Below are 14,377 nucleotides of genomic sequence, written 5' to 3'. Positions count from 1 at the left end.
TGCCAGCAACAGCGAGAAACAATTATTTTTAACAAGATGCAGATCAGTTTCCAAATCAATACCACAGCCAACACCTGCACTGAAGAGATAATAGCTTGCAGATTTGGAAAGGAGAGCAGGAATGTGGAATGTGGCCCAGATAGTATAATGCTGAAAATCCACCAAAGCTCTATGGCAGGGGCTCTTCCATAGTCCACTATTGGCAGGCCTCCTGGTGAAACTACAGGAAAAGGGTGTGTGTGTGTGTGTGTGTGTGTGTGTGTGTGTGTGTGTGTGTGTGTGTGTGTAACTATATTCAGATGGCAAATAGCACATGATGCATATTATATGTCATTAGGGAAATGCAGATTAGAACAACAAAGACACACAACTACTCATCTACTAAAATGGCCAAAATCCAGAACATTGACAACACAAAATGCTTTCAAGGAGGTGGAACACTAGGAACTCTCATCCACTGCTGAATGAGAATGTGAAAACACTCAGGAAGCTAGGGTCTGATTGTAGTTTGAAGCTAGCTCGAGTAGGAAAAATCTGTGAGACTCATTTCTAACCACCAAAAACTGGAAGTAGAGCTGTGGTTCAAGTGATTTGAGCAAAAAAGTTCAGGGACAATACCCAGGCCTCGAGTTCAAGCTCCAGTACCAGCACCAATAGATAGATAGATAGATAGATAGATAGATAGATAGATAGATAGATGATAGATAAAAAGAGATGATGCAAAAATAGTAACTTTGGAAGACAGACAATTTCTGGCAATACTAAATAGACTTTTACCATTCAATCATGCAGTCACATGTCTTGGTATTTACCAAGGAACACAAAGAACCGTACCCAAGCTGGGCATCAGGGGCTCATGTCTGTCATCCTAGCCACTAAGGAAGAGGTTGAGTCATGGTTTTCTTCCTAACCCAGGAAGAAAAGTCTATGAGATTCTCTTTCTAATTCCAGCAAATGTTGGACTGGAGGTGTGGTTCAAATGGTAGACTGTCAGCTGTGAGCAAGAAAACTAAGCAAGAGCAAAAAGCCTTGAGTTCAAGCCCTAGGAGAGGCACACACACATACTCTCTCTCACACACACACACACACACACACACGCACACACACAGAAAGCCTGCACAGAGATATTTATAGGAGTTTTTTCTGTATCTGCATAACTTCATAAACTTGGTAGCAACCAAGGTACCCACCCATAAATGAATGTGTAAGCACACTGCAACATAACTAAATACACAGAACACAAGGCTGAAAACAAATGTGCTAACAAGCTACAAAAAGATGTAGAGGAAACTTCCATGTACAATAGTAAATAAAAGAAATATTAGAAGTCTATACACTATATGACTTTGACAGTCAGAAAAAGGTAGAACTATGAAAAATATCAGTGGTTAGCAGGGTTAGGGAAGAGAAGGGATGAACAGGTGGAGCCTAGAAGATTTTTAGGGCATGAAACTTTAGCAGTGGATCATCATCATCATACAGTGGTCTAAACCCATAGAACATGCAATACAAGTGTGAACCCTAAAGCTGGGTGCTGATGGCTCACACTTGTAATCCTACCTACTTAGGAGGCAGAGAACAGGAGCTTCAAGGCCAGTCTATGCAGAAAAGTTTACAAAACCCTTCTCAACCAAGATGGACATAGTGACGCACAGCTGTCGTACCAAGCCACATGGGAAACTGAAAATGAGATGGTCATGATTCTAGGTCAGCGCAGTCAGGAAATTCTTCAAGTAGATAGATCACAGTCTAGGCACAAGTATCCAGAAAGGAAATGAGCCCCTGTACTAAAGATAACCAGAAGAAAAAAAAGGGGGGTGGAGGCATGACTCAATGGTAGAGTACCTACCTAACAAAAGTGAGGCCCTGACTTTAAACCTCAGCACCACCAGAAAACAATAAAAGTGAATCCTAATGTAAATAATGGGCTTTGAATGGCAGTGAAGTCATTATAGACTATTCAGTGGTAACCAGTGTTACAGCATCTGGTGCCAGATGCTGATAGGATTAGAGGTTGTGCATATCCATGGATGGGGAGAGTATAGAAAAATCTCTCCACCATCCACTTGATTTTTGGTGTAAACCTAAGCCTGCTTGAAAAATTACTCTTTACAAAGTTCAATTAAGCTGGGTGCTGGTGGCTCCCACTTGTAATCCTAGCTACTCAAGAAGCTGAGATGTGAGGACCATGGTTGAAAGCCAGCCCAGGTAGGAAAGTCTGTGAGACTCTATTACCAATTAGTCACAGAAAAAGCTAGAAGTGGTGCTGAAGCTCAAGTGACAGGATGCTAGCCTTGAACAAAAGTAGCTTAGGGACAGTGCACAGGCCTGGCAAAACACACACATGCACACACACACACACACACACACACAAAGTTAAATCTACAGGACATTGTTGGTTGCACACATCTGTAATCCTAGTCACGTGGGAGGCTGAAATCTAAGGATAGTGGTTGGAAACTGGCCCAGGCAGGAAAGTCCGAGACTATTATCTCCAAAAAACAACCAAAAAGCTGGAAAGTGAAGCTGTGGCTCAACTGGTAGAGCTAGCCTTGAGCAAAAAAAGCTCAAGAACAATGCCCAGGCCCTGAGTTCAAGACCCAGGATGGGAACAAACAAATAAAGATGTTAAATCAACATAAAATAAAGGAAACAGTTGTTGAGAAAGTAACTTAGAAGTTTCTGCTGACAAATATTAGCTACTATGGGGTAGGGCTAAAGTACTATCTAAATTCTTCATAATTCTCATAACTCCAAAATGAAGTTCAGATGTATTACAGATTAAAATATCAAATAAATATCATTATTATTTAGACTAGTGCTCTACCACAGTGAACCACAGCTACACTTCTAGCATTTTTTTTTTTTTGTAGTTAACTGGAGATAAGAGTCTCACAGACTTTCCTGCCCAAGCTGGCTTCAAATTGCAATCCTCAGATCCTAGCCTACTGAGTAGGTAGGCTTATAGGCATGGGCCACTGGTGCCAAGTCTGATTTTTTAATTGTGATGTAAATATTCTAAATATGATAGTGATGATAAGTGCACAAATCTGTGAACATCCCAAAATGTATTGAATGGTACTCTTTATGTAAGTGGGTTGTATCATACATGAATTATATCTCAGTAAAAGTATTATAAAAAATCTGGTTGCAAATCATAAATTGGTGAACAGTTTGCAATACCTATAGCAAGGAGCTAATGTCTCTAATATATGAAGAGGTCACAGAAATCTCTTTAAAATCTCCCAGATCCCAGTAAGCAGATAATTTCTGAAGAACACATGTAAATACTATCCCCACTCAAAAAGTAAAACACTATTTACTCTCCCTAGTCATCATGAAATGAAAATAAAATATTTCATTGTTATTTTACCTTTTCTGAATTAGAAAGTGATTTCAGGTTTACTTGTGTGCTGTTAGAAGGTTCCTGCAGGACAAACACCCCTGCTTGATGCTAAGGGATGAATGAACCTTCTAGAAAGCCATGTGCCCAAATCCAGGGAAAGAGAAAAAGAGCCCTGAAAATGATCACACCTTTTGTCAACAATTCTACTTTTTTAAGTCTCTCTTTTGTTTTGTTTGCTTGCTTGCTTGTTTTTGCCGGTCCTGGGGCTTGAAGTCAGGACCTGGACTCTGTGTCCCTAAGCCACTTTGGGCTCAAGGCTAGCTCTCTACCCCTTGAGCCACAACACCACTTTCAGCTTTTTCTGTTTATGTGGTACTGAAGAATCGAACCCAGGGTTTCATGCACGCTAGGCAAACACTCTACCACTAAGCCACATTCCCAGTCCTGTATAAGTCTCTCTTAAAGAGAGAATAAATAAATTATTATTCTATCCAAAACAGAAAGAAAATGAACCAAGATGTCTTTGTATCGGTAGGGAAAAAAACAACACTAAACTAAAAGCAACCTGTCTGAAAGAATACTAAACACGTTCTCAGAGTTGCAAATGACATAAATGAAGAATATCAAATTACAGAGCTTACACAGCAGGATTTCAATTATATTAAAAAACACATTTTTAAAGGTCAGAAGAAAATGTATGGCTGGCATCTGCCTGAGTTTTTCCTTTTCTCCCTTCCTCCTCCCTTTTTTTTCCCCTTCCTCCTACCCTGTATGTCTTTTCATATTTCCCACAGTGAGAAAGCATTACTTTTATCTTGGGGTTAGAGTAATGAGAAAAATAGCAATAGAACTATTGCTTATCATTTTGCCAGCGAGCTCGGCTTGACATAAACGAGACTGATCCTCAAGGCTTGGTACTTGGCAGCTCTTCCCCAGCTCTCAGTGGGGCCACATAAACACTTCCCATCTTGAGAGCTACCAGCAGCTCTGCTCACTCATTTCAGAAAGTCAGGCAGGATGTCATTCAGGCTGCAAAGTGAGGCTGGTAATGCTGATTGACAAGCCACAGTAGTCTCCTTCCCAGCACACTACAGAGAAGCTGGCATCTAACAGGGCCTATGTCTAAGCACTTCAGCAGATTAAAGGCTTACTTTGGCAGGGCACTGGTGGCTCATGCCTATAATCCTAGTCACTCAGGAGGCTGAGAGTTGAAGATCGTGATTTGAAGCCAGTCCTGGGCTGAGATGTAGCTCAGTGGCAAAGTGCTTGCTTAGCCAGCACAATGTCTGGTTGGGTTCGATCCCCTACAAAATAAGTTTAAAAAGTAAAAAAAGAAGCCAGTCCTTGCAGGAGAGTCCATGAGACTCTTATCTCCAATTATCAGAAAACTAAAAGTGGTGCTATAGCTCAAAGTGGTCAAGTGCTAGCTTTGAGCAAAAGCACTCAGGGACAGTGTCCAGGCCCTGGGTTGAGGCCCTATGACCAATCAAAAAAAAAGGTTTCATACCTGATAGAAGGATGAGCCCAAATGTTCCCACTTGATCACAGAGCTTCTTCTTCAGTACCTACTCTGCCCACCACCCCTGAAGGTAACATTATCTTGCTGCCCAAGATTCAAATAGTAAATGCCTGAGTGCAGGCCCTCTGGAAACTACAAGACTCTTCCCCAGTGCACAGCATAATTAAGATGCCAATCATACCCTCACTACTTTAAAACTTAGCACTGGAACTATTGCTTATCCACTCAGTTTTTATGAAGTCCAGAGAACGCTGGAGAAACCATAGATAGACTTTGTTTATGCATCTAGTTTCCCCCAAGCCTCATCCACAGAGAACTTATATGGCAAATACATAAGTCCAGTGACAGTGGATTTGCCTGCTTTCTCTTATTGGACAAGAACAAGCTAACATGTGTTTTGCTTTTTGCCCTTGCTACTAAGCAGCCTGTGACAAACTTGGGCCCTGGCTGGCCTCAAGCTCATAATCCTCCAGCTAAATCCTCCCAAATGCTAGATTCAAGGTGTGAGCCACCAGAGTCACCAGTCTCAGTTTAAATCTTTTAGGCTCTTGAAGTCATTGGTCCTCTCTCTCATGCCCACCCTAGGGCTTGAACTCAAGACACTGTCCCTGAGCTTCTTTTACTCAAGGCTAGTGCTCTACCACTTAAGCCACAGCTCCATCTCCAGCTCTTTTGGTAGTTTAGTGGAGATAAGAGTCTCACAGAGGGGCTGGGGATATAGCCTAGTGGCAAGAGTGCCTGCCTCGGATACACGAGGCCCTAGGTTCGATTCCCCAGCACCACATATACAGAAAACGGCCAGAATCGGCGCTGTGGCTCAAGTGGCGGAGTGCTAGCCTTGAGCGGGAAGAAGCCAGGGACAGTGCTCAGGCCCTGAGTCCAAGGCCCAGGACTGGCCAAAAAAAAAAAAGAGTCTCACAGACTTTCCTGACTGGGCTGGCTTTGAGCCACTACCCTCAGATCTCAGCATTGTGAGTAGCTAGGATTACAGGTGTGAGCCACCGGTGCCTGGCACAGTTTCCTTTCTTCCCTCCTTCTTTCTTTCCTTTCTTCCTTCCTTTTTGGTCCAAGACTGGAACCCAAACTCCGTATTTGACCTTTTCACTCGTTAGCTAATGTTCTTCCAACTGAGCCACACCACAAACCCCTCAGTTTCTCTTTTTTAGTACTCTTGAGTTTGGAGGTTGCCCCAAACACTCAGGATCATCAGCAGTTTCAAACCAGTGTCTGACCAAGTCCTCAGATACAGTCCTTGTGAGCATTTGCACTTGGACTCTTCTTTTAAATGATAAGCCTTTAAAACAGAATGCAGGGGTGATTCAGATCACCTGGATGATGGATGGTGTTACAGTCACAACCGGCCATGGGATGTTGATACCCACATTTGTGTTTTGTGTTTGTGTTTGCTTTGTGGTTAGATTATGCTGTGCTAAAAGCAGGAGTCTGATGAGCCAAGACGAGAGAGGGAGGGTGATGTGTGGTTGAGGCATTTGTGCTTAGTGGACACAAAATCTCCTGGTGTACTACTTTACAGAAATGTTGTAGAAGAGTCAGTTCCCAAAATACCAAAGAAGAGATTCAATAGACCTCTCTCCCCAACAGTCTCAGCAAGGCAGCACCTCATGCTGCTTCCTAGTAGCTCAATAAACTAGCATTGTCTTTGATTAAATGTATGCAACCCATGGGCCTTTTATTTTTTTTACTCATAAATTTGTCTTGTTCATGCGTTTTGCTTTTGAAGTTGGAAAATAGCAATGAACATAGGAGCTAAATTTGTCTACACAGATCTCAATAACATCAAAATGGTCTGTCAAACCAGGTGCTGGTAGCTCATGCCTGTAATCCTAGCTACTCAGAAGGCTAAGATCAGAGGATCCCATATGAATCCAGCCTGCACAGAAAAGTCACTCATATTGAGTTAAACAGCAAGAAGCTGGAAATAGAGCAGTGGCTCAAGTGGTAGAGTGCCAGTATTAAGCAACAAAGCCAAGTGAGAGTGTGAGGACCTGAGTACAAGCCCCAGTATTGGCATCAAAACAAGCAGAAAAAATACAAACAAAGGTGATTCTCAAGTTACAAAATATTGGGAAGAACTACATCATGTGATCTGACTTCCACTCTATTAAAGAAAATTTATTGAGTTGTTTTTGTGTGTGGTTGTTGTTGTTGTTTTGATAAGGTCTCCCTCCTGATGTAGCCCGGGCTGGCCTGGAGCGTGTAAGCCTCCTGCCTGATCCTCCTGAGTGCTGGGATTGTATTACCCCTGACTATTTAAAAAAATTTTCAATAAGGGGGGCTGGGAATATGGCCTAGTGGCAAGAGCGCTTGCCTTGTATACATGAAGCCCTGGGTTCGATTCCCCAGCACAACATATATAGAAAATGGCCAGAAGTGGCGCTGTGGCTCAAGTGGCAGAGTGCTAGCCTTGAGCAAAAAGAAGCCAGGGGCAGTGCTCAGGCCCTGAGTCCAAGGCCCATGACTGGCAAAAAAAAAAAAAAAAAAAAAAAAAAAAATTTCAATAAGGTGATCGGCAGCTGGGAAAGCAGGAAGCATCGTGTTTACAGCATAAACATGATGAATTGCTCTCTCTAAATTTTGGATGACAAGGAAAAAAATCTGACCAGAGGAGAAAACTTTCCACTGATATTTAAGAGCTTTCTTTCAATCAAGTCAAAACAGTAATGAAAACAGAAAGTCCAGGCAGGTGTTTCTCCGTGTTAGGAGAGGCAGAAGGGGTTAGCAGTGCATGTCCAAGATTTACTGTGTGACTGATAAAAGGAGTGAAGGAGAGTCCAAAGATATCTTGTCAGAATGGACCAAGAAACCCTAAGGATGAATGAAAGAGCTATCTCCTCTATATTGACATCCCAGACCCAAGATTCAAATTTAACCATCACACCCTGTGTATAACCATGGAGCAGGAATACAGAGTCTCCCAAGGTCTTAAGAGGCACTTAGGGGCTTTTCCACTCAAGATAAAATCTCTCCCGGTAATATGCTCATCCATCCTACTCAAGCCACAATGACAAAAACATGAAACAGCTCTTTCTCAAAGCCCTGAAAAAGTGTTCTGAAACCTGAGCTTATCATGAAGTTTCCTAGTCACAAAGCACGTATCCACTAAACATGTACCACACAATCTCACATCAGGCTAGACTCTGTGTGGGACCCCGAAGGGTAAGGCCTTCACAGTCTCAGCCCTGAAGGAGTTTAATTGGGTTAGGGAGACGAGACTCCATATAAGAAATGGACGGAACTGGGTGATACTTTATCATCAGGAGATAATGAGTATAATCAAATTAAGTGTTGAGAAAAGTGCACATGACAAATACAGTAGAAGTTTAAAGAAGTTGACAAGAGCCCAGCAGGGATGGCTCAAGCTTGTAACCCTTGCTACTCTGGAGGCTGAGATCTGAGGATCGCCATTAGAACCTAGCCCACAATATGAGTCTGTGAGACTCATATCGCCAATTAACCACCAGAAAAAGCCAAAAGCTGAGCTATGGGCTTAAGTGGTAGAGTGTCTACCTTGAGGGGGAAAAACAACCCTAAGGCATAGTGCCCAGGCCCCATGTTCAAGCCCCAGTACCAGCAGCAAAAAGAGGAAGAAGAAGAAGGAGGAGGAGGAGGAGGAGGAGGAGGAGGAGGAGGAGAAGGAGGAGGAAGAAGAGGAGGAGGTTAAATACAACTGATCCTTCTGAGAAATGTATGATATCCCCTATTTAAAAATTAATAAAATAGTTGATAATTTATTATTCCATTTTCTAATAATATTCATTTCCCATCAGTGAATCTCCACAGCCTAGCCCATGCCTCCCAAGAAATACAAGGATGAGAATGTTGCTGTCCTCACTGATGTTGGAGTGACCTAGAAGGATTTTTCTGGACAAGGTAAATCAAGCATGATTAAAGGCACAAAGGTGTGACAGGCTGTATATGTTGGAGCTACAGAAGCAATATGGGGGTACCTTCTAGATGGAAAGCTTTGTGAAAGAAGCGAGTAGCCTAGTTGTCTGTGAGGTCCCTGAAAGTAATGCAAAGGGGTGTGTGGTGTCCATATTGAAGAGCTAAATGTCATCTCTAAAATAAAGATTGAAAACGCTGGTTTATTCTAAAAGCTCAAAGAATTGTCTTTTCTTGCTTAATTGGGCCTCATAATAGGGTCCCTCTTTTATAACTTCTGGTCACAACTGAGAAGAGGTATGGCTGACCACTCTATCTCACGTGGGTGGCTCTGCCTTCAAACATACAAAATTCTGTGAGCTGGTGGTATGCAGAGTTACTAAGCCAACATCCTGCTCTATCTGCTTTCAGGAACAAATAAGATGCTATAATTAACTGATGTCTGCAAAGTGTACCACTAGTATGGTGTATAAAATGCTTAGCAAATGATTCTTAATTAGGCTATAAACATTTCTCCTGTTTATACTACACTTGTCTTGTTTATATTTGCTAGTAGCTTAGAGACTCTGTGTCCTGTCCTGGTTATTGTCATGTCCTTAGAAAGCACAAAAGCCTGGCCTGCATCCCAAATTCCAGGTATATGTACCCAAATGAAGGAGCCTTGGCTCTACTACAAATAAACAGAGTTCACAGGGTAGAGGAGAATGATTTACCATGGTGGGACTCAAAGCTTGAGTTTCGGTAACCTCCCCCCCAGCTTCCTGGCAAACATTGACACTGCTTTTTCATTTTCGTCATCACCCACAGGCCTTTCTTTGCCCTTCTTCACCACCTTGGCAAATGGGTATCAAATTTCCCATCCAACTAACCCCTTTCACTTACAATACCCCCCAAAGAAATTAACAAGTACACTCAGCCCAAAGTCACATAGAGTCATCACACTGATGGTAGAGGGGGGTCCATCAATAGAATACCAGGCAAGAGCCTAGAATTAAAGCTGGTGGAGGAAGGTGATGATTACTTAGTGCTAGAATGAGTTAACTACAGTGATATCAATGATGGACCTTGTCATCTGTGTGTGGTGTCAGATACTGGGGCTTAAACTCAGAGCCTGAGTACTTTTAGCTTTTTTGCTCAAGGCTGGCACTCTACCACCTGAGCCACCTCTACTTTCAACTTTTTGGTGGTTAATTGGAGTCTCATGAACTTTCCTGCTTAGGCTGACTTTGAATTTCAGTCAGATCTCAGCAATGTGACTGGCAAGGATTATAGGCGTGAACCATCAGCACCCAGCTTGAGCTTGTCATCTCTACCATCCTCGTGGTGACAAAAAAATGTAAGGTGGAGTCCTAAGGACACATTTCCCACTCACACTTCAAATAAACTCATGATGCCATTCTGCCTCTCTGAAAACAAGGAAGAGGAGGAGGAGGAGGAGGAGGAGGAGGAGGAGGAGGAGGAGGAGGAGGAGGAGGAGGAGGAGGAGGAGGAGGAGGAGGAGGAGGAAGCAAATTAATTCCTCCCACAATTCCATACTGATTTCCAGAGAGGAACAGAGCTGATCTTTGGAACTCAAGCTGACTCACAGGTCATATGCAACCCGCCTTGCCATCCAAATGTTGTGTGGTCAGCTGCAGATTCCCAAGGCTGCCTGGGTTCACACACACTGGAGCACTTGCAGTGCTGTACAGAAGACTGCACAGTATACCAACCCCATTCTTTTTCAGCTCACATAGACAAGTGACAGCTTTTTGTACATTCACCAGACAATTCACTTGGCCTCCTCAAGAGGCAGACAAGAAAGGAGGGGAAGGGATCTCAGGCTTCTATGACCTTTATTCAGCCCCCACCTAGATAGTCAAAATAAACTATTCAAAGTGTTTTATTCTCTTCTCTTCCTCTCTCTAATCCACACTACCTGCTCTTGAGCATGAACAAAAATAGCACCCCAGCTATGGCTTCCATGACAACCACAGAATAGATGTTCACCCCTGTCCACCAAGAATAAGTCTGATTGTGGCTCTACTGGCCCTCCAACCTTCTAAGTTCAGCCTTCAGAAAACTTTCCTCAGTAGCAGAATTGAGTAGGAATTGAGTTGTTCCCCGCACCCCCCCCCCCTCAGCCAAGAGCTAGGGCTTATGTGGAGCTCTCTCTACCAAGTTCTTCTGAATCTTTAATGTGTTCTATTTGTTCTTTCCAGTGGCCTCAGGCATGTGTGACAGAGGTGACCAAGAAGGGAAGCTAGGGCACCCAGACTGCCTGGCCCTAGGCTGTCATGGCAGGACTATACTCAGAGGTCAGGACTCCCCAGCCCAGGTTAGTTAAAGAACATGAGAGGCAACATGCCCCAAATGGGGAAATGATTCTGCAGGGTGGGTGACTTCTCAGTCACAGATCAAAGTCTTCCCAGTCAGTCTTGAGGACATAAACCTGGGAAGGGTCAAAAAATCAGTTTCCTGTGCCAAATAGATTTCACAAAAGCCCATCTCTGAGCCTGACTCACCTCTGGGGCTGTTCTGAATAACCCTAGGCAACCTAAAGAGCCAGGGACAGCTTCTTTCTATATTTTAGCAAGATCCTTAGGTAGCACTCTCCTAATGGCCACCCCACCCCAAAGAGGAAGCCCTCTGTCAAAGAGCCCAGTCTGGAGGCCTGCAAAACCCATTTCATCTGCCAGGAAACCCCAGTGTTGCTAGCAAAGCAGGAGATGCCCACAGCCCCACAAACTCCCCCAGGCTTCCTCTTTCTTCATCTGTTTCCGACACTTATAAATATGCTTCCTCTCTCTATGTAAATTTGCTTCAGATGGCACAAGGAAAGCTGGTAATGAGGCCATTAATAACTGGTCTTTTAATAGGCTCTTCTTGGTTTCCTGGTTCAGGAATCAATTTCAATCTAAGCAGACAGTGATGTCTGGATTTACTGGCTTAAGAACAGACAAATGGGCTTTGTTTGGGGCAAGCCATGCAAATGTAGTTTATATTCATCCAGCCAAGAAGTGAGAGGCCATTCCTTCTGAATGAGCTTCAACCTAGTCCTCCTGGTGTTTATTTTCCCCAGCTCTTCTGGCCTTTCAGCATTCTGACCAGCTGATACCAGGAAATTGGCCTGTCAGTTTCACTTTCCTTTTTTTTTTTTTTTTTAGTGGGAGGGGAGGGACTGTCTAGCTCTCACTCTTCACCAAAAGTACCACTTGGGCTTCTTCATGGTTAAGAAGAAGTAGGGTGATACTTTCCTGTAAAGAACTTCAGGAAACACAAGACAAACAAGATGGCACTCCAAATTCTGCTTCAAAAATCATAAGTCCTCTAACCTAGAAGTTGCTGACTGTCCCAACAATAACACCTGGACTTTGAAGATCAAGGGTCCAAAGACATCCCATAACATTTCCTAACATTCCTGCAGTTAGTCAGAGATTCTGGAAAAGGACATCACAGATGACTGGCTTCCAGTCCCATCGTTGCCATTTACTGAGAATTGTGATTTTCCTTAAGCTTCAATTTCTACTCCTTCAAAAGGAGTAGCTTTCTACCTGCCTGGCCTGTTGCACTAGCTTAGTGATAAACATGCAGAAACCCTCTGAAAATGGAAAAGTGCTAGACAAAGTTAAAGCAATTAGTACTGCTGGTCTGCTGGCCAAATTGTTTTTCCACTAGACTATGATTTCTTGACAGTAGATTCCCTGACATTCATTCATCTTTGTATCTCTAGAGACTATACTGTAGTTTAAAAAAATCAATAAATGCTTCTTGCATGAATGGATGAATTGATGAATAAGACCAATCATCTATGGTACCAGCAAGGAAAATAATACCCTCACCTCCAGGTGAACAAGGCCTTGGGCCTGGAGGCTATGAGTGTGGAATCTGAAGAGAAAATGGAAACACTGAGCTCCTATTTTATGCTAACAGGCTGAGATAAGCTCTCTCCCAAATTCTTCATGATACCCTGTTAGTCCAGGTCTACTGAGAAATAAAGGAGGAATGGCAATGAAGCATGTAAGAATTTCTCTAGGCATAGTTTCTGGGACAGAGAATGGGAAGGAAGACTGAGAGAACCTTGAGACTATGAGCTGGAATAGAGAAGATGGGGAGGGAGGGTTGAGCAGAAGCATCTAGCATTCTGAGCAATATAAGGAAGGCTTTGCAAACCTGTCAGGGAGTCTTCAAATTAGCACTGGCCTCTTAGAGTCCTGTGTCTTACAGGAAAAGGCCTGCTGTAGTATCCTTATTATACTCAGTTACTGACTAGAAGTAGCCCATGAGAAACTGGTCCTTGGTGAAATGCTGACAGGTGTGGTGCCATGATAGAGTGTGGCATCGAGCCCTTGGGCAATTACCCTTCTGGTCTGTAAGGCACATTCTCGGGGCCGCCACACAGAAGACAGAACTTAAGAGCATGGGATGACGGGATGACGTAGAGCACCAGCAATCTAGATTGAGCCCTGGCTCCTGCCAACTGGTTACCTTGAGCAAGTTACTCAACTCCTTAGAACCTTACTTTTCTTACTTATAAAATAGAAAATATGCTGGCACTGGTGGCTCATGCCTATAATCATAGCTATTCAAGAGACTGAGATCTAAGGATTTTGGTTCAAAGCTAGCTCAAGCAGAAAAGTCAGTGAGACTTCAATTAGCCATGAGAAGGAGGAGGAAGAGGAGGAGGAGGGGCTCAAATGATAGAATACCAGACTTGAGTGAAAGAGCCAAGTGAGAGTGTGAGGCCCTGAGTTCAAATCCCAGTTCTGGCACTGAAGAAATAAATTAACTTAAATGGAATGTATGACTTCTTCCTCTCAGGATTGTTACCACTGAACCAGGAGTATCACTCATATCACATGTGCCAGAGCTAGGTATCTGATGATGACTGTAACAGTTGTGAACAAAGAGTTTCTGTTAACAATTAGAACCTGAGAACAAATCCTATTATTACATCCTTGTGTTGGAGCTTTAAGAGGCTCCAAAACAAGGGGACATGGACACAGCCTCAAAAGTCATTATTCGGCAGGATCACAAACATTCAAACCAGTTTGTCTACAATCGAAAGGTCAGGGGGACTTTCCCAGTTTGGATGTTTCTTGGAAGGCCTCCAGGATAGGTTATAGTGTGCCAGAATCAACCTAGAACTCCAGCCATCTCTCTCCTGCTGGCCATGGTTTGCTGCAATGTCTTCAGTCTGTTCTCTGCCAAGAGCCAGACAGACCAGTGGTCTGGTTTTGGAAGAAATCCCAGTCAAAGCAACTGCCTCCAGTAGAGAGTCATCCTTATACTCTTTTATGCTGTCCACTCAGGAACACCTGTATGAGGACTGCAATCAGCCTGCTCCTCTATGATCTTCAGTGGTTATTTTGTTTCTGTTTTCTCTCTTTTTTCCCCCCAATGTAGCCATCTTACCACATCATACTTGCAATAGTGGGGTGTCAGTGTCAACTCATTGGGCTGGCTGAAACATGAAGTAAGTACTGGTTTCATGGTCCCAACTGAGTTGGGTAAGGTCTCTTCCAAACTTGCTGTCCCTTATGCCTTAAAGGCAGCAATGACCAAAAATTAAGAAGGAACAGAACCCCCAAACTGGAGGCTACCGCTTCAGAAGCTCTTTGTCTTGCCCC

General features: G+C 43.3%; 1 protein-coding gene across 2 annotated transcripts in view; it reads right to left on the bottom strand.

Moving 5' to 3' along the window:
* Positions 1-14,377, bottom strand: part of Pik3ap1 (phosphoinositide-3-kinase adaptor protein 1) — a 114,744-nt gene that overhangs the window by 60,274 nt on the left and 40,093 nt on the right. Inside the window, exon 1 of one of the 2 annotated variants that reach the window (XM_048338578.1) lies at positions 10,434-10,798. The exons of the other annotated variant lie outside the window; for it this stretch is intronic. Coding sequence (XP_048194535.1) covers positions 10,434-10,485 — 52 coding nt within the window. The 5' untranslated portion in view covers positions 10,486-10,798. Of the gene's footprint in view, positions 1-10,433; positions 10,799-14,377 lie in introns of those variants that run through there. 2 annotated transcript variants of the gene reach the window in all.

The sequence above is a fragment of the Perognathus longimembris genome, chromosome 2 (assembly GCF_023159225.1).
Source record: "Perognathus longimembris pacificus isolate PPM17 chromosome 2, ASM2315922v1, whole genome shotgun sequence".
NCBI classification, from domain to species: domain Eukaryota; kingdom Metazoa; phylum Chordata; class Mammalia; order Rodentia; family Heteromyidae; genus Perognathus; species Perognathus longimembris.
This window is presented reverse-complemented; position numbering and strand designations above follow the sequence as displayed.